Below are 20474 nucleotides of genomic sequence, written 5' to 3' on the forward strand. Positions count from 1 at the left end.
GGCGGAAGAGATTCCGATTTCTTTGCGCTGAACACCTCAGCAAAGTCTGCGTATTGGCTGGGGACCTGGTTCACTCCCACGTGCATGAGAGATTTGAGGGGAAAACAGGTCTCCATACAATAAGGTGACGTGAACTGAACTCTCCCCTGTTTCCATAGGAGGGTTGGCTGGTGTATTTGCAACCATGGCAACCCAAGAATCACGGGAAACAATGGAGAGTGTATGATATCAAGGGATAAGAATTCTGTGTGGTTATTTTCACATGTCACCATGAGGGGTTGAGTCTGACTGTGGATAGAACTAGAAGTGGTACCGTCAATGAAACTCACGGATATCGGAACGTTTTTTCTCATGTGGGGAATTTTATTTCGCTCAACCAGATGCGTGTCGATAAAATTCCCCGAAGCTCCCGTGTCCACCATGGCTTCAACGGTAATCCAGTTTTGGTCCCACTGTAAGGTGAGAGACGTGTAAATGTAACCACCAGTACTATTTTTTGTACTGCCTATGGTACAAGACGTGCCGGTCTTACCTTCGCACTTCTTACGTATCGCGGGACATCCGTCAACGGTATGGTCAGCAGACGCACAGTATAGACAGAGCTTGAGGTTACGTCTCCGGGCTTTCTCTCTCTCGGTCAGAGGTCCTCGGATCGCCCTAATCTCCATCATCTCTACAGCAGGACCCTGGCAGAACGGTCTTGGGTTCGGTGTGAAGCCTGAGACTCTCTCGGCTCTGCGTTCCCTCAGCCGTCTGTCAATGGTGGTGGCCTTCTGCATCAAGGCATTAAGTGTAAGTGGTAATTCTCCTCGGGCTAATTTGTCCTTCAGGGCCTCAGAAAGACCTAGGCGGAACTGATTTCTGAGAGTGATATCATTCCATTCAGTCTCCCGGGCCCAGCGAGTGTATTCCGCAATAAAGTCCTCTACAGGTCGTTTCCCTTGTTTAAGGCTGCGTATAGCGGTCTCAGCGGTCAGCTGTTTACTATGGTCCTCGTAGAGAAGGGCCATTTTTTCAAGGAACAGAGGAAAGGATTCCAGGACTGGGTCTTCTTTTTCTAAATAAGCATTGGCCCATGCTCTGGGCTCCCCCCTGAGGTATGAGATCATGGTAAGTACTTTTGATCTGTCAGTTGGGTAAGTCCGGGGCTGCATCTCAAACATTAATTTGCATGCGTTCAGGAAATCCCTGAACTGCCTTCGGTCACCCGAGAATAACTCAGGTGGGCTTACTTTGGGTTCAGGTCCATCACGGTGGTGTCCTGGCCCCTGAGTGACAAGTTGCCGTAGTGCCTGGTTTTCAAGCTGGAGATGTTGTACAGTCACATTGAGGGTGACGAGGTGACCTGCAACCTTCGCTGGATCCATCTGGGTTCCACTAATATGTAACGCACCTAGTTGATCAGTTAGGATCTCAACTGCGGAAGCAATGGACATCCACTATTATCCCACCACCCTTGTGTTTGGCTGTGGGATTCGCGGTTACTCATTATGTACCCCAGGCGTCACTCTCAGTCTTAGGCGGAGAGTTTGGGGTAACAAAATCATTTACCGCTATCCATCTAATTCGTTTTACTAATGGTAAGGAGGGACTCCCAGAATTACAGGGGTCCCGAGCTAGTATAAGCTTGTGCAACGTTCAGAGTTAGCATCTAGTATGCAATAGCTTCAGAGTTAGTATATAGCATGTCCTCAGTTTAGCATATAGTATGCCATAGGTTCAAGGTTAGTATATAGCATATCCTCAGTTTAGTATATAGTATGCCATTGGTTCAGAGTTAGTATAGCATGTCCATAGTTTAGTATACACTATGCAGTAGGTTCAGAGTTAGTATAGCATATCCACAGTTTGATATATACTATGCAGTAGGTTCAGAGTTTGTATAGCATGTCCACAGTTTGATATATACTATGCAGTAGGTTCAGAGTTAGTATAGCATGTCCACAGTTTGATATATACTATGCAGTAGGTTCAGAGTTTGTATAGCATGTCCACAGTTTGGTATATACTATGCAGTAGGTTCAGAGTTAGTATAGCATGTCCACAGTTTGGTATATACTATGCAGTAGGTTCAGAGTTAGTATAGCATGTCCACAGTTTGGTATATACTATGCAGTAGGTTCAGAGTTAGTATAGCATGTCCACAGTTTGGTATATACTATGCAGTAGGTTCAGAGTTAGTATAGCATGTCCACAGTTTGATATATACTATGCAGTAGGTTCAGAGTTTGTATAGCATGTCCACAGTTTGATATATACTATGCAGTAGGTTCAGAGTTTGTATAGCATGTCCACAGTTTGGTATATACTTGCGGTTAGTTGGTCCTGGCTAGAAAGCCAGTGGCAAGAAGGTAGACAGTCCTTCACGATGTAGTTAGGCATCCAGGTTTGGATATGTGGACAGAGTCCTCAGATACAATGGAGCTAGCAGGGTGCGCACTCCATTAGTGGAACACCCTGCTTAGCACCTGTCTTCAATATAAGGGCTGAATGGTAAGTGGGCGGAGTCACAGAAGGCCCGGCGGCCACTGCGTTCCACGCTGGAGCGCAAGCCAGCGTAACAACACAGGCGGTCGCTGCGTTCCACGCTGGAACGCAAGCCAGCGTATCATCGCAGACGGCCGGTGCGTTCCACGCTGGAGCGCAAGCCAGCGTATCGTCACAGGGAGCCGCTGCGGTCCAGGCTGTATTGTTACAACTACTAACATGGTGGGAATTAATACCCAGGAGAAAAGGTGACTTTTATTGTTTATAGACTTTCCTTGTCTGTGAACAAACACCAAGCCACCTGTGTTTTGTGATACATCTTATCTGCATTTTGCTATACACCAATGTGTGAATAAACACAGCTGTTTGATTCAAGAACTGTGTACTTTGCCTCTATACTGCATCCGCTAGTCCTAACTATCAGAGTGAATCCCCACAATATATATACATATGGGAAATTTACATATATATATATATATATATATATATACTCCTACCTGGCACTTCCCTTTACAATCAGTCACACATTTAGAAAAACAGTTAACCCTTTGTAACAGAACAGCTCAACATTTTTAATAAATGCTAAAAATCAGCAACATGCAATCATAAAAAAAAAATTGCCTCCGAAGGTGTACAAAACGTTTAATAAACGTGTCTAAAACTTGATGGGACATTTGCACCAGAAATGCACCAAGTTTCAGGTCATTCAAGGTCTAGATACAATCAAATAAGTAAATGTGGGTCATGGTCTTAAAGGCTATTCATTTGGGCTAAAATAATTTTTTCAGGGGCCAAGATTATCGACCGTACAGGTCACTCATTGAAAAATGTGGGGGGAGTTCAATGTTATTTCGTTTACTTTTGCTATTGAACCATTGTTGTCATTTTGGCTAGTCTGTCTATGGGCTTGGTATTGCGGGTCTGCCGACATCTCCGTTGTCTCCACTATTGAATTCATTACTGTGATTTGTGCATTTGCACATATTCTAATGTATCTGACTATTATGTTAGATTTGCTGCTCTTTTCCTATAATGTTGGGGTTATGGGGGATTTTGTTATTGTATTTATTGAATACATTTGTATTTACTTTTACTTCAATAAAAATTATCTGACTTAAAAAATAAAAATGTTTTCACTTGGTTTAATTAAAAAAGGTCAACCATTTTTCCTCGGCAGCATTCAGTTTCACTGTATCTGGCAGTGAATCTATGAGGGAGCTGCACCGATGGCTTGATCTGTATCCTTTATCTCTTGTTCCTTGACAGCTTATAACCACTAATTTAAAGGGACTCTGTCACCAACTTTAGTCATATCAATCTGTTACAACCACACTGTGGGTCACATACACAGATAATACATGGTACTGTTTTGCCATTTCTGTGGCTATAAAGTGAAAAACCCCTACCCCCCTTTTCCCCCATTCTTGATATCACCAAAATGTACTGGCTGCACAACCCTTGTAAGGATGTTTCAAAAATGTTTTATCTTATTGTCTTTTATTTCCTTTTTGCAGGATGATAGAAAATTCTTCAGGAACTTGAATCCTACAAAAGGTCTGGTGCTGGTTTGCATTAAAAGACTTTGAGAAGATGGACCTAATAAATATATCAGAGTTTGATACGTTACAAGGACTACCTTTACCTCCATTTATGAGTCACGTTGATTTAGATAAAGCTGTTCGTTCGCTAGAAGAAACCCATAGAAAGATACGAGAGCAGCTGCCTAAACAACCCAACTACTCAATGAGAAGTGAAATAAAGAGACTGAAGAGCCATTGGACTCAAGATGATTTTTCAGGCTGGTCCCCAACAGAGTTGGCATCAGCTGGATTCTTCAGAACTGGCTTAAAGAACAGTTGCCAGTGTTTCTGCTGTGGGTTGGTCCTGTGCAAGCAATCTTCAGTCTCTACGCCACAGGAAAAGCATAAAAAGTTTAATCCCTCTTGTGCATTCATTCAGGGCAAAGATGTTGGTAATATTCCGATTTATGATATTCGTGTGCAGCCAAAGGGGATTAGTCCAGAAGATGTCATGGAATCCATGGAAGAGGAAGACGTTAGACTACAGTCCTTTACCTTTTGGCCTGTGTATGCTTTAATAAAACCCTGTACGCTAGCAGAGGCTGGATTTTTCTTCACAGGTAATATCTATTATAATAATATAATATTGCTTATGTTTTGTTCAACTTTTAGTTAGCAGACTGAGGCATCAATGGGAAATTACATTTCTAACATACAGTGGGGGAGAATTATGAACCTAAATGCACCAGAATTCCAGCTTAAAGGGGTTGTCTCACTTCAGCAAACGGTATTTATCATGTAGAGAAAGTTAATACAAGGCACTTCATTTTTCCATCACATTATACAGTCGTGGCCAAAAGTTTTGAGAATGACACAAATATTTCAAATGTTTCTGTGATGTAGTGAAATATAATTACACGCACTTCATACGTTTCAAAGGCTTTTATCAACAATTACATGACATTTATGCAAAGAGTCAGTATTTGCAGTGTCGGTCCTTCTTTTTCAGGACCTCTGCAATTCGACTGGGCATGCTCTCAATCAACTTCTGAGCCAATTCCTGACTGATAGCAACCCATTCTTTCATAATCACTTCTTGGAGTTTGTCAGAATTAGTGGGTTTTTGTTTGACCACAAGTTCTCAATGGGATTAAGATCTGGGGAGTTTCCAGGCCATGGACCCAAAATGTCAACGTTTTGGTCCCCGAGCCACTTAGTTATCACTTTTGCCTTATGGCACGGTGCTCCATCGTGCTGGAAAATGCATTGTTCTTCACCAAACTGTTGTTGGATTGTTGGAAGAAGTTGCTGTTGGAGGGTGTTTTGGTACCATTCTTTATTCATGGCTGTGTTTTGGGGCAAAATTGTGAGTGAGCCCACTCCCTTGGATGAGAAGCAACCCCACACATGAATGGTCTCAGGATGCTTTACTGTTGGCATGACACAGGACTGATGGTAGCGCTCACCTTTTCTTCTCCGGACAAGGCTTTTTTCCTGATACCTCAAACAATCGGAAAGAGGCTTCATCAGAGAATATGACTTTGCCCCAGTCCTCAGCAGTCCATTCACCATATTTTCTGCAGAAGATCAATCTGTCCCTGATGGGTTTTTTGGGGAGACGTGGCTTCTTTGCTGCCCTTCTTGACACCAGGCCATTTTCCAAAAGTCTTCGCCTCACGGTGCATGCAGATGCGCTCACACCTGCCTGCTGCCATTCCTGAGCAAGCTCTGCACTGGTGGCACTCCGATCCCGCAGCTGAATCCTCTTTAGGTGACGATCCTGGCGCTTGCTGGACTTTCTCTGACGCCCTGAAGCCTTCTTAACAAGAATTGAACCTCTTTCCTTGAAGTTCTTGATGATCCTATAAATTGTTGATTGAGATGCAATCTTAGTAGCCACAATATCCTTGCCTGTGAAGCCATTTTTATGCAACGCAATGATGGCTGCACGCTTTTCTTTGCAGGTCACCATGGTTAACAATGAAAGAATAATGATTTCAAGCATCACCCTCCTTTTAACAGGTCAAGTCTGCCATTTTAACCCAATCAGCCTGACATAATGATCTCCAGCCTTGTGCTCGTCAACATTCTCACCTGAGTTAACAAGACGATTACTGAAATGATCTCAGCAGGTCCGTTAATGACAGCAATGAAATGCAGTGGAAAGGTTTTTGGGGGGATTAAGTTAATTTTCTTGGCAAAGAAGGACTATGCAATTCATCTGATCACTCTTCATAACATTCTGGGGTATATGCAAATTGCTATTATAAAAACTTCCAATATTTATGTAATTCTCAAAACTTTTGACCACGACTGTACACAAAAAAATAAAATAAAAATGTGCACAGTAAACTGAGCAGACCGGTCAGAAAAATGGATGTTTCTGATCAAAAATCTCCACTAGCACTACCTAACTAAAATTTATTTCTATATATATGTATATGGAGATTTATATATACAGATAAAACTAACTACACAAAAAAAAAAAGTGCTCAGAAGGTGCAGGATGCACGCATGCACACAGATATTATGTGCGTGCAAAAATCTACACTAACACTACCTAACTAAAATGGATTTTTATATATATGGATATGGATATACAGGGTGGGCCATTTATATGGATACACCTTAATAAAATGGGAATGGTTGGTGATATTAACTTCCTGTTTGTGGCACATTAGTATATGTGAGGGGGGAAACTTTTCAAGATGGGTGGTGACCATGGCGGCCATTTTGAAGTTGGCCATTTTGAATCCAACTTTTGTTTTTTCAATAGGAAGAGGGTCATGTGACACATCAAACTTATTGGGAATTTCACAAGAAAAACAATAGTGTGCTTGGTTTTAACGTAACTTTATTCTTTCATGAGTTATTTACAAGTTTCTGACCACTTATAAAATGTGTTCAATGTCCTGCCCGTTGTGTTGAAATTTCAATGCAACCCTCTTCTCCCACTCTTCACACACTGATTGCAACACCGCAGGAGAAATGCTAGCACAGGCTTCCAGTATCCATAGTTTCAGGTGCTGCACATCTCGTATCTTCACAGCATATGCATATGAAAAAAAATGCACAGTAAACTGAGTAGATCGATCAGAAAAATTGATGTTTCTGATCAGCGCTCAACAGGACGCACACAGATATTATGTGCGTGCAAAAAACTACACTAAAGTACCTAACTAAAATTGATTTCTATCTAACACTAAAAGTACTTTTTACACCCCCAAAAAAACAAAAAACAGAGCACAAAAGCGACCAGTAAAAGAATGGTACTTATTGGTGCTCAGGGCTGCAGAACGCACTCAAGCGGACGTTTGATGCGTTCGTGCAGACACTGCAGTATCAAAATTTACTGCAAATACAAAAAAAAGAACACTAGCTAAAAATTAACTTGTATATATATGATTCTAACTATTACTTCTTAAAAAAAAAAAAAGGGGACAGATGAAAAAATATATATATCTGCGCCCCAAAAAAAAGAGCCCAGGTGCTGAGCAGTGAAGTACAGACTGATCAGCACTTGGTGTTCACAGCTCGCACACAGAAAAAGTGCTGCAGAGCAGGGAAAAGTTAAAAGTCAACATTTCTTCGACGCAGGAAGAATCGGACGGGGAGAGTGGGGATAGGGACAGGGATTAGGGTTTGGGAAGGGGGGTGGATTAAGGATCTGGAAAAAAATAAATTACTGCAACAGATGTTCCAGATGTACTTCTTCCATGCAGGAGCAGTAAAGGTAGTGAAAGCTGTGGTAGAACCACAAATCCCAGCAGATTGAGCACAGTACCTCTTAGAATGCAGTCATCAGCAAGAATGGCTGCATGCAGGGAGGTTCTTCCCTTTCTTGTGCAGCTATAGCGCTGCCATTGGCTTGAGCGTTGTTCCAGCCAATCGCAGCGCTGGCAGGGGACTCCAAACACTGGTGTCCCCTGCCTCACCTCGGAGGTGACCGGTGCTGCCAAGTTCAGCACCGGCCACCTCTCCCTGACTACCCCCCCCCCCCCGCCCCGCCCCGCAGCTTACATGTGCTTTCGGCGCTGCGATGTGCCGGTCTTCACTGATCAGCCAATCGCAGCGCACGGAGCTGCAGGGGGCCAAAATACCAGATGCTGCCCTTACCCGGCATGGCTGCCTGTCGGTAAGAGCACCGTACATGTACGGCGCTGGTCCTTAAGTCATATCCGGTTGCGATGTACATGTACGGTGCAGGTCCTCTACGGGTTAAAAAGGAGCTTGAATGAAAGGGGTATTCAAGTTGTAAAAAAGTTATCCCCGCTAATCTAATACTTATCCCCTGTGGATAGGGGATAACCATCAACAACTGGAATGCCCTTTTAACTGGTCATCAATATTGAACACACAGAAAACCCCTTTAAAGAGATTGTCTGGGAATGATTTCTAATGGCCGGCAGGTCCTGGCCTAGAATGTGAGGAGGACTGGTTGTCACCACTTGCAGAGCTGCCTAGAGAGGTGAGGGGTTGGGGCCTCACTACACACTACACTCACATTGGTGAGAGTTCCTGTCAGGCCGCTCAGCCATGATGGCATATCATAACCAGGACCGGATCATTACCATCTATTGTACAGTGCATGTGTAGTGAGGCCTCACCCCTAACTCCGCCCTTCCCCCTGCACCTTGGCAGCCCTGCAAGTGATGGCAACCGGTCTTGATCACATTCTAGGACAGGTTGCTGACAGTCATTTTATATCATTCCTGGAAAAATCCCTTAAAGATCCACTGTGTCAAACTTTTGCCACAAAGAAAGTCATAACGGAAGTGATGAAAGTGTCAAAAGATGCACTAAATTTGTAATCCAGTATGGACCACTTTGATAAATTTGGCATATCTTTAGGCTGCCTAGTCTTAGGGAGTAATTTATCAATATGCAAAACCTTTCCTCTTTTGGAGTGCCTGTTTGTTACATTTGTTGCACAAAATACCTATGCATTTTTCAATCTAATCATATTTATTACAAATGTTCCATCAAATTGTATGTCACCAGAGGACTGGAGTACACATTTTTGCAACTTTTTTTAAATAAATCTGGCTAAAAATGTATGTCCTACCACATACCGTCTGGCCTCCCCATAGCAAAATTAAACTGCCATGCATAGCGCAAACCACACTAAAATGAGACAAATACCTCATAAATTTGGCACCAATGCCTACTGCATCGACAAAACAAGCAAAATCACTCCACATTTCTAGCTCAGATCACTTTATACATTACCTCCTTAGTTTATGTTGTCTACATATCTTTTAACATGAATTCAAAGATTTGAGAATAAATAGGTTTACACAGGCTAAGTGTAATTAAATATACTAGAAATAAAACAGACAAACAACTCATATACATAGTTAAAAACAATCATTCTGACTTGTGATCACTGGGTAGGCTCCTTTCGTCTGTCTGGCGGGAACAGTTTGATAGCCAACCCTCTTGTTGATCGTCCTGGCCATGCACAGACCCAAAATTTACACCTTCTGGACCCCCTGAGATGCTTCCTAGTGTGCAGTACACACGTCCTGTGATTTAACCACAGAACTTGCTAACTACACTATGAGGAATATGAAAAGGTAATATAATAATTAAAGGGGAAAGACCCAAGCAGTACTTCATTAAAAAATACCCTTACAACACAACATGTTAGAGAGGTCAGTAAACCTGCTTCTGTGTATAGTTCACTAGCCACGTGTAGTTAAAGTGAGTCTTTCACCGAATATGACCATTACAGACCACTCAGATTAGGTTCTCCATTACTTTCCACAGATTACTATGGTACCTTTCATATTGCAGTCCATCGCCGATTCGCCCAAAAATACTTTTATACCATATGGTAATTAGGTTCTGAAGGTGCCCAGGGGCGGCTTTCATGTGGCCGGTGCCCAGGCCCCTGGGGGCTTTGCTTACCAAACCCCTCCTCTTTCACCCCTCTGGCCCCCCTTGTTTAATCTGATTACCTCCTCCTCTCTGTCTGAAATCTCGCGTCCTAGCCGCTCCACACGTTCCAGAGGAACAGGGACTTTCAATGCGCATGCGCCAGGCTGCGCAACCCGATCCAGCTGGCGGAGGCACGGGATTTCAGACGGAGAGGAGGAGGTAATCAGATTAAACAAGGGCGGGCCAGAGGGGTGAAAGAGGAGGAGTTTGATAAGCAAAGCGCCGAGGGGCCTGGGCCCCAGCCGCATGAACACTGGGCACCTTCAGAACCTAATTACCACATGGTATAAAAGTGTTTTTTGGAGTAAATTGGCGATGGACTGCAATATGAAAGGTACCATAGTAATTTGGAGAAAGTAATGGAGAACCTGATCTGAGTGGTCTGTAATGGTCATATTTGGGAAAAGACTCCCTTTAAAGGCCAATCTTTCAGCCCAGCCACCAGTTAGGCAAAGACAAATATAAAGTGCACAGAGTATAAAGAATAAAATCAGCTATAAGACTTTGATGTTCTTAGTCTGTAGATAAGTGGCAGGCAGGCGGTGGTAAAAGTAATGAGGAATGCAAAAGTGGACTAAAGAATTGGAGAAGTTGTCTAATGTTTGCCAAAAGCTTAAGCATTTTATTAAATAAACTGAGTACTACCATAACAGTCTCCTGCCATTTTTTGTGTCACCCCTCTGTATCCTAACCATGACATTTCAACACGTATGTGAGACCACTGTACAAACCGGATTCCAAAAAAGTTGGGACACTAAACAAATTGTGAATAAAAACTGAATCCAATGATTTGGAGATGGCAAATGTCAATATTTTATTTGTAATAGAACGTAGATGACAGATCAAACGTTTAATCCGAGTAAATGTATCATTTTAAAGGAAAAATAGTTGATTTAAATTTTCACTGTGTCAACAAATCCCAAAAAAGTTGGGACAAGTAACAAAAAGAGGCTGGAAAAAGTCAATTTGAGCATAACGAAGAGCTGGAAGACCAATTAACACTAATTAGGTCAATTGGCAACATGATTGGGTATAAAAAGAGCTTCTCAGAGTGGCAGTGTCTCTCAGAAGCCAAGATGGGTAGAGGATCACCAATTCCCACAATGTTGCGCAGAAAGATAGTGGAGCAATATCAGAAAGGTGTTACCCAGCGAAAAATTGCAAAGACTTTGCATCTATCATCATCAACTGTGCATAACATCATCCGAAGATTCAGAGAATCTGGAACAATCTCTGTGCGTAAGGGTCAAGGCCGTAAAACCATGCTGGATGCCCGTGATCTCCGGGCCCTTAAACGACACTGCACCACAAACAGGAATGCTACTGTAAAGGAAATCACAGAATGGGCTCAGGAATACTTCCAGAAACCATTGTCAGTGAACACAATCCACCGTGCCATCCGCCGTTGCCAGCTGAAACTCTATAGTGCAAAGAAGAAGCCATTTCTAAGCAAGATCCACAAGCTCAGGCGTTTTCCCTGGGCCAGGGATCATTTAAAATGGAGTGTGGCAAAATGGAAGACTGTTCTGTGGTCAGACTAGTCACGATTCGAAGTTCTTTTTGGAAATCTGGGACGCCATGTCATCCGGACCAAAGAGGACAAGGACAACCCAAGTTGTTATCAACGCTCAGTTCAGAAGCCTGCATCTCTGATGGTATGGGGTTGCATGAGTGCGTGTGGCATGGGCAGCTTGCATGTCTGGAAAGGCACCATCAATGCAGAAAAATATATTCAGGTTCTAGAACAACATCTGCTCCCATCCAGACGTCATCTCTTTCAGGGACCCTGCATTTTTCAACAAGATAATGCCAGACCACATTCTGCATCAATCACAACATCATGGCTGCGTAGGAGAAGGATCCAGGTACTGAAATGGCCGGTCTGCAGTCCAGATCTTTCATCATAAAGAGGAAGGTGCAACAAAGAAGGCCCAAGACGATTGAACAGTTAGAGGCCTGTATTAGACAAGAATGGGAGAGCATTCCTATTTCTAAACTTGAGAAACTGGTCTCCTCAGTCCCCAAACGTCTGTTGAGTGTTGTAAGAAGAAGGGGAGATGCCACACAGTGGTGAAAATGGCCTTGTCCCAACTTTTTGGGCATTTGTTGACACCATGAAATTCTGATTCAACATATTTTTCCCTTAAAATGGTAAATTTTCTCAGTTTAAACTTTTGTTCCGTGATTTATGTTCTATTCTGAATAAAATATTAGAAGTTGGCACCTCCACATCATTGCATTCAGTTTTTATTCACGATTTGTATAGTGTCCCAACTTTTTTGGAATTCGGTTTGTATATACTGTAGTCACTACTGGCAATAGTGACCTCAGTGGTCGCACATCCATTTCAAAATATAATCTCAGGAGGCTAGGATACAGAGCCTAGGAATGGGGGGGGGGGGGGCAGGAAGCGCCAGTACAGATAGGATGGGGGATTGGTAAAATGAGTATTGCTTATCTATTACTTGTTGAGTATTACTTGTTATTTCGAAGCATTCTAAGCCTTTGGTAAAACATTTCAAGGAGATGGGCAACCCCTTTAAGAGAATCTATCAGCATAACTGACGAAGTGAGTTTTCAGAGCAAGCATTACTTTTGTGGATGGTGTGAGTTAGTGCATTCCAGAGTACAGGTGCCGCCCGAGCAAAAACATTAGAGACTCCTTCAAAATGACTGTTTTTTTAAAATGCTAACCCCCTAATAACCCCCTTTATAAATGAACCCCTTTTTATATATTTTATGTATATATATAAATGCCTATATTAAAAAAAATCTTTTACTGATTTTTTTTACTGAAAAGGAAAGAAAATCTGTATACATTTATATATTTTACACACATAGCTATACTATTGCTAAAATTAATAAATGTATTTTTATTTTTTATAAAGAAAAAGGGGGAAAATGTGTGTATGTTGGTATATATATACACAGTGGGGAAAATAAGTATTTGATACACTGTGATTTTTCAGGTTTTCCCACCTACTAAGAAGGGAGAGGTCTGTAAGTTCTATCGTAGGTATACTTCCACTGTGAGAGACAGAATCTAAAAAAAATCCAGAAAATCACATTGTATGATTTCTAAATAATTACATTGCATTTTATTGCATGAAATAAGTATTTGATCACCTACCAACCAGCAAAAGTTCTGTCTCTTACAGACCTGTTAGTTTTTCCTTAAGAAGCCCTCCTACTCTGCACTCTCTACCTGTATTAACTGCACCTGTTTGAACTCATTACCTGTATAATTAATCACTTAATCAAACTCCAACATTTCCACCATTGCTAAGACCAAAGAGCTGTCTAAGGACACCAGGGACAAAATTGTAGACCTGCACAAGGCTGGGATGGGCAACAGGACAATAGGCAAGAAGCTTGGTGAGAAGGCAACAACTGTTAGCGCAATTATTAGAAAATGGAAATAACACAAGATAACTGTCAATCTTCCTCGGTCTCAGGCTCCATGCAAGATCTTGCCTCGTGGGGTAAGCATGATTCTGAGGTCAGGAATCAGCCCAGAACTACATCGGATTACCTGGTCAATGACCTGACAAGAGCTGGGACCACAGTCTCAAAGATTACTGTCTATTATGGTGAATGGGATTCTGATGCTCTACCTGCTGAGCTGTACCTTGTGCACAGCTTAGGAGAAAGCTTACCATGAGAGGCCTGGGAAGCTTCAGGAGCATGCAAGTTGTTTCACTGCTGGGGCTCTGATCGGAAGGCAGAGGGAACCGCATCCCTTTGTCTTACCTCACAAATGCTGCAATTGCTGTTGAACACAGCATCTGAGGGGTTAAATAATGGGGTTTGGCGTGATCGCCATTCCCTGTCATTATGGTCCGGTGCCAGCTGTATTATACACTTATGGAGCGGTCTCACCACAGCAGCCTGCTCCATACAAGCCCTCAGCCACTGTGATGTACAGGTTTGTCACAGTGGCTGAATGGGGTAAAGTACATCAAACTGAAATAGAATAGGAGTGAGAAGTTTAAGTTCATTTAATGCATATGCAATTGATTAATGTATGCTATATGAATCACCCCAGGAACAAGAGACAATGTCCAGTGCTTCTCCTGTGGTGGATGTTTAGGAAACTGGGAAGAAAAGGACGACCCCTGGAAAGAGCATGCAAAATGGTTTCCTATGTGAGTTTCATGTTACATGCCCTACTGATGTTGTAGCCTTATATTATATTATCATTGAAAAAATGCCTATCTATTTTTTAAGGTGTACATTTCTCCAGAGCAACAAAACTAGCAACAAGCTTCAGCAATACGTAAGAAATTACTGTGGTTTCGCAGAAATGACGGTAAATATCAAATATACCCATATACTGTCCAATCCTATATATGTTATGAGAGATATATTCCTGAGCTAGAAAGAAGATCATTCACAGCCATGCATAGCTGCAGTCATTCTCACCTTACTCATTTTGCACAAAAATTATTTTTCCAATTGATTTTTTATTAAATTTGTCAACAGTTTTTGTTCTACAACCTTCACTTTCAGTGTATCTGCAGGCGATAGCTTTGTTTTACACTGAATCCGTCAGGGTGCTGCTGTGATAGCAACAGAACAGTTAAAGGAGTTTTCCTGTTACACAAAAGAAATATATATATAATAACACCAGCATTTGACCTTACTGCATTATATACGTCAGATGATGAAGTTCTGAGTGTTTTGTCCCAGCACATGGCTCAAAGGGAGTGTCTGCATCTTCAGGTCTCTACCTTTTTCCCTTCCCAGCTCCAACATCACAGATCCAAGCAGGACTAGCAGTCAGTGTAGTAAATACTAATGAAACTCTGCTGGGTATGAGAAATTATTTAACAGTTCATCAGGATTTTAACCCCAGATCTTCTGTATGGGCGACAGAAGAGTTAACATTAGAATTACACTACAGAAAATAAAACACGTTTTCTTTACAGGCATACCAGTAAATAAATAATATAATACTGACATAAAGGGGAAAAAATATTGCCTTATACCAAATAAATTAAGTGGTTAATGAATATAAATTGTGATAATTGTACTTAATTGTCAAGTATTCTCCATTTTTAAGTTTTATGCTTAAATGTTTTGGGTTTATATAACATCCATGAAGAGCATTAATTTTTAGGTTGAATTAGGAAATATAGTTTGTTGTTTTCTTAGTGTTCTGTTTTGTAACATTTCTAAGGAACTTTAGACACGGCAAATAGGGACCTTCTCAGACACTGAGACATCATGAAATATAGTGTGTGGAGGGGGCATAATGTTTATATGTTTTTTTTCATAATATTATGCTTCTAATTGGTTGCTTTAATAAATACTTGCGATTGGACTTATTAAAATTAACGAACACAAATGAGGAAAAATAGCTACACTCACCTGTGTCCTGCTTAAAGGGGTTGTCCCGCGAAAAATATTCTACAGTTTTCAAACCAGCACCTGGATCTGAATACTTTTGCAATTGCATTTAATTAAAAATTTTGTATAGCTACTGAGTTATTCAATAAAATATATCTACATAGTGCCACTTAATTTCTTATTTCTTTGACCTGCTCACTGAAATGGCCGCACATGCTCAGTTTCATCCTTCAACTGCCTCCTGAGCTGTGATAGGTACAGCATGGACACGCCCCCTTAGCTGCAGCAGAAAAGACACTCTCCCTGAGCTGTCAGCTTGATATAAATCTAGCAGACCAATGAATGAGGAGATCTCTGGACCTATGTGAGGTACAGGGCTGGTTCTTTTTTCACATTATTCATGGAATAACCCCTTTAATGGAGGCACGGACCATAAACCCAGATCAGGTAAGACTGAAATACAAATAAAGTGAAAAGTCCTGTTTTCAATAAAAAGTGTTGTATCTTTATTCTTCAAAAATCATGAATATTACAATCCAAGTGAGACATTATACAGACAGAATAGCGTTATAGTCTACACGTTTTGGATACCAAAATACGATCCTTACTCATGACATAAGCTATGTGCAACTAAAAGTCTTATATAGTCAACCTCCATCTGTCAATTGATGGCACCTACGATGGGGAATGGCTATACAAGATACAGTCAGGTCCATAAATATTGGGACATGGACACAATTCTAACATTTTTTGCTCTATACACCACCACAATGGATTTGAAATGAAACAAACAAGATTAGCTTTACCTGCAGACTGTCAGCTTTAATTTGAGTGTATTTACATCCAAATCAGGTGAACGGTGCAGGAATTACAACAGTTTGCATATGTGCCTCCCAATTGTTAAGGGACCAAAAGTAATAGGACAATTGGCTTCTCAGCTGTTCCATGGCCAGGTGTGTGCTATCCCCTCATTATCCCAATTACAATGAGAAGATAAAAGGTCCAGAGTTTATTTCAAGTGTGCTATTTGGATCTGGAATCTGTTGCTGTCAACTCTCAAGATGAGATCCAAAGAGCTGTCACTATCAGTGAAACAAGTGATCATTAGGCTGAAAAAAGGATGAATTCTGAAGTGTTTCGGGCAATATTATCTGCTCATATTCAGCCAAATGCTTCAGAACTCATTGGACGGCTCTTCACAGTGCAGATGGACAATGACCCAAAGTATACTGCAAAAGCAACCAAAGAGTTTTTTAAGGGAAAAAAGTGATCTGACCAGATCACGCCCCTGTACTAGTTGACATTAGTAGTGGGTCGGGCCATGTACGCCATTGCCACTGGAGACTTAATGACTCCCTCCTGAAACAAACTACCATTAGGGAGGAACTACGTGAACACCTGAACTTAATGAGGGATCGGTGGGGGATATCCGCCCTTTGTGGGAGGCGCATAAAGCGGTCATGAGGGGCCATTGTATCGCAATAAGCTTGAAATTAAAGAAAGACTCGACTACCTTAGTCAAGACCCTTAAGTCCCACCTTCAGTCACTAGAAGGCAAGATGGCTGCTAACCCCTCACGCTGCACACTGAGACAAATTGTAGATACTAGGACCCAATTGAAAACTCTAGCTTTAGGTTGCGTCAGTAAGTTGTTACTTTACACTCGACAGCGCTATTATGCCTGGGAAAACAAACCTCACACTTTGCTGGCCAGACAACTTAGGAACCACAGCTCCCAAGCGGGGCCGAATGCTATTAGGGGATCTGATGGGACAATCCACTATGACCCCAGGGTGATTGCGGAGCGGTTCTCAGCCTATTATTCTTCCCTATATAACTTACCCTCCGACCTTCCCACAGATGAAGGACTGAGAGATAATATACTCCGGTCTTATTTGGCGTCCTGTCACCTTCCTACCCTATCAGCTTCGGATCTTGCTGCCCTTAATAGTCCGATCGTATCGGAAGAGATTGAGGAGATAGTGGAACATCTACCTGAGGGTAAATCCCCAGGGCCTGATGGCTTTTCATACAAATATTATAAGACCTTTAAGGCTGAGCTAATTCCTCACTTAGTTATCCTATTTAATCATTTCTTAGGGGGCAACGCTGTCCCTGCCCCAATGTCTCACTCCTATCTCACGATGATCCCGAAGCCTGGGAAGGATCCGCACGAATGTCCTAACTATAGGCCCATTGCTCTACTTAAATCCTAGCTACCCGACTAAATGCCTTTCTCCCCTCCCTGATTCATAAAGATCAGGTGGGATTTGTCCCGAGCCGTCAGGGGGCCGACAACACGCAAAGAAACATTGACCTGATAGATGTCATATCTCGCTCAGGGGAGGAGGCTTTACTTCTTAGTTTGGATGCAGAAAAGGCTTTCGACCGTTTGGGTTTGCCGTTTCTCTTTGCTACCCTCCAGGCTTACGGCCTTTCTGGCCCATTTGTTAAAGCCATTCATAGCCTATACTCCTTCCCCACAGCGACGATCAGACTTCCTCATGCTCAATCCCGACCCATAAACATTACTAATGGAACGAGGCAGGGTTGCCCCCTATCTCCTCTACTTTTTGCTATGTGTATCGAACCCCTGGCGGCCAAGATCAGGGCTTGCCCGGATATTAGGGGTGTTATGGTCAAGAATAGGGAGTTTAAGCTATCGCTATATGCTGACGACATTCTCCTTACCCTTACCTGGCTTCACATTTCCTCCACTCCATATTACAGGAATTTGGTCGCCTTTCGGGGTATAAGGTCAATACTCATAAAACTGAGGCCCTCCCTCTCAATATTTCTCAGACGGCCCTGAGATCTCTCGAAGTGAACTTCCCTTTCCATTGGAAGACGGACTCACTGATATTTGGGGGTTGACCTCACTCCCCGATATGGCTAGCTTTACAAGGCTAATTTCCCACGCATATACACGGAGATCAGGGGTCTTTTAGATAGGTGGCACCCTCTCCCACTCTCTCTCTTGGGGCGTATTGCTGCGACTAAAATGACGATTCTACCTAAGCTTTTGTACCTTTTTGAGACCTTACCGATTAAAGTCCCTCTTAAGGACCTGAGATCCATTCAATCCCACCTCCTCAGATTCATATGGGCGGGAGGGCGGCACAGAATCCCGAGGTCGGTTCTTCTATCTAGTAGGCTTCAGGGCGGTCTGGGGGTTCCGGACCTAACTAAATATTACTGGGCAGCCCAGCTACGCTCCGTTATGGCCTGGGCTTCCTTGCACCCTTATTCTGTCTGGATGCAGGTAGAAAGACTCTGGCTAGCTCCTGTACACCCTAACTCCATGCTTTGGGCTGGGCCTGACAGGACTCAGCCAGACAAGGATCTCCTTGGGCCCATGGCGTGTACTAGACGTATCTGGCGGCAGTGCAGTAGTAAATTCCCTCTGGAGTCCACTCATTCCGCCATGATCTCCTTCCTATATCACCCCACACTTCCTGCTAGTCTTGTCACGTCCACAACGAGACCGTGGTTTCAACGGGGGGTGTTTCGATACGCTGATATTGTGGACCCCTTCACTAGGGTCCTCCTCCGGTTCACTACCTTGCAGGCCAAATATGATCTTCCACCTTCCTCCAACCTTTTCTATATACAGATTAGGCACTTTGCCCAGTCCATCTTTTCGAGGGGGTTACGGTTTCCCTTCCGACCTCCTTTGAGCGCATATGCAGGGAAGGGGTACATGCGAAAGGTTTAATTTCTGAGATTTACTCTATATTGCTGACTCCCTTCCCTGACCGGGCCCAAAGGCATTCCTACATGGTGAAGTGGGAGGAGTACTTGTGGAGGGTCTTACCGGACTCGCTCTGGCACCTTATATGGAGGAGGGCAGCGAAATCATCTATGTCGGTACTCCATCAGGAGAATCAATATAAGATCTTAATGTACTGGTATCACACTCCTGACCTCCTCCATAGAATGAATCCAGTGGTTCCGGGTGATTGTTGGAGATGCTTACATAGGGGTACATTGCCTCACATTTTCTGGGACTGTCCCAAGATAGGCCCTTACTGGTCTGAGGTTGGCGCTCTCCTGACCGACATTTTTGGAATCGAAATCCGACCGGAACCCGTGTCCTTCCTGCTTAATGTGATCCCCAAACAAGTAAAAAAAACACACTCAAACTGCTTTTACTGATACTAACAGCAGCTCGTTGTCTAGTTTCCCGATCGTGGAAAAGCCCCAACCCACCACGGGTCTCTGACTTGTATGCCAGGGTAATGGAGGTCCGAACAATGGAGTATTCCACTGCTATGTATTAGGACAAAATGACACTCTTCAACGCTGTATGGGACATATGGGACACTTATTGGGCTACTAGGCAACCTTGAGGAATCATGGTGAAGGGTTTGGTTCCTCTCACCCCCCCCCCCCCCCCCTTCCTTCCCTCTCTGTCTTTGTTCATGTCGCTTGTCCTATCTGTTGGTTATTTGTTTGAGATATTTTGCACAGCAGTTTTTTTTTTCTTTTTTTTTTCTGCCTCTTAGACTAGTTAGAGATGGACACAATCTCAGTTGGATCAATTCAACGCTTTATTTTTGTCTGGTCTTTAATGCTCCATCACTGAATATTATCAAGTGTTACATATGCTCGTCCAATATGTATGTGATGTGTTTTGTGTATTGCTCCTCCTTGGAACTTCTGTGCACTATGACTTTGTAAGAGTGTATTCACGTTTTATGTTTTATATACCATAATAAACATACAATTATAAAAAGGGAAAAAAGTGGAATGTTAGGCAATGGCCAAGTCAATCACCTGACCTGAATCCGATTGAGCATGCATTTCACTTGCTGAAGACAAAACTGAAGGGAAAATGCCCCAAGAACAAGCAGGAACTGAAGACAGTTGCAGTAGAGGCCTGGCAGAGCATCACCAGGGATGAAACCCAGCGTCTGCTGATGTCTATGCGTTCCAGACTTCAGGCTGTAATTGACTGCAAAGGATTTGTAACCAAGTATTAAAAAGTGAAAGTTTGATTTATGGTTATTACTCTGTCCCATTACTTTTGGTCCCTTAACAAGTGGGAGGCACATATGCAAACTGTTGTAATTCCTACACCGTTCACCTGATTTGGATGTAAATACCCTCAAATTAAAGCTGACAGTCTGCAGTTAAAGCACATCTTGTTTGTTTCATTTCAAATCCATTGTGGTGGTC

The 20474-nt window shown here is 42.6% G+C and overlaps 1 protein-coding gene across 1 annotated transcript in view; it reads left to right on the plus strand.

The window, feature by feature from the left end:
- LOC122935822 (baculoviral IAP repeat-containing protein 1-like) overlaps nucleotides 1-20474 on the plus strand; it is a 90234-nt gene that overhangs the window by 32030 nt on the left and 37730 nt on the right. Inside the window, exons 2-4 of the mRNA XM_044291727.1 lie at nucleotides 4002-4627; nucleotides 13993-14092; nucleotides 14175-14256. Of these exons, the coding sequence (XP_044147662.1) occupies nucleotides 4078-4627; nucleotides 13993-14092; nucleotides 14175-14256 (732 nt within the window). The 5' untranslated portion in view covers nucleotides 4002-4077. The remainder of the gene's footprint in view (nucleotides 1-4001; nucleotides 4628-13992; nucleotides 14093-14174; nucleotides 14257-20474) is intronic.

This window comes from Bufo gargarizans, chromosome 1 (genome assembly GCF_014858855.1).
Source record: "Bufo gargarizans isolate SCDJY-AF-19 chromosome 1, ASM1485885v1, whole genome shotgun sequence".
NCBI classification, from domain to species: domain Eukaryota; kingdom Metazoa; phylum Chordata; class Amphibia; order Anura; family Bufonidae; genus Bufo; species Bufo gargarizans.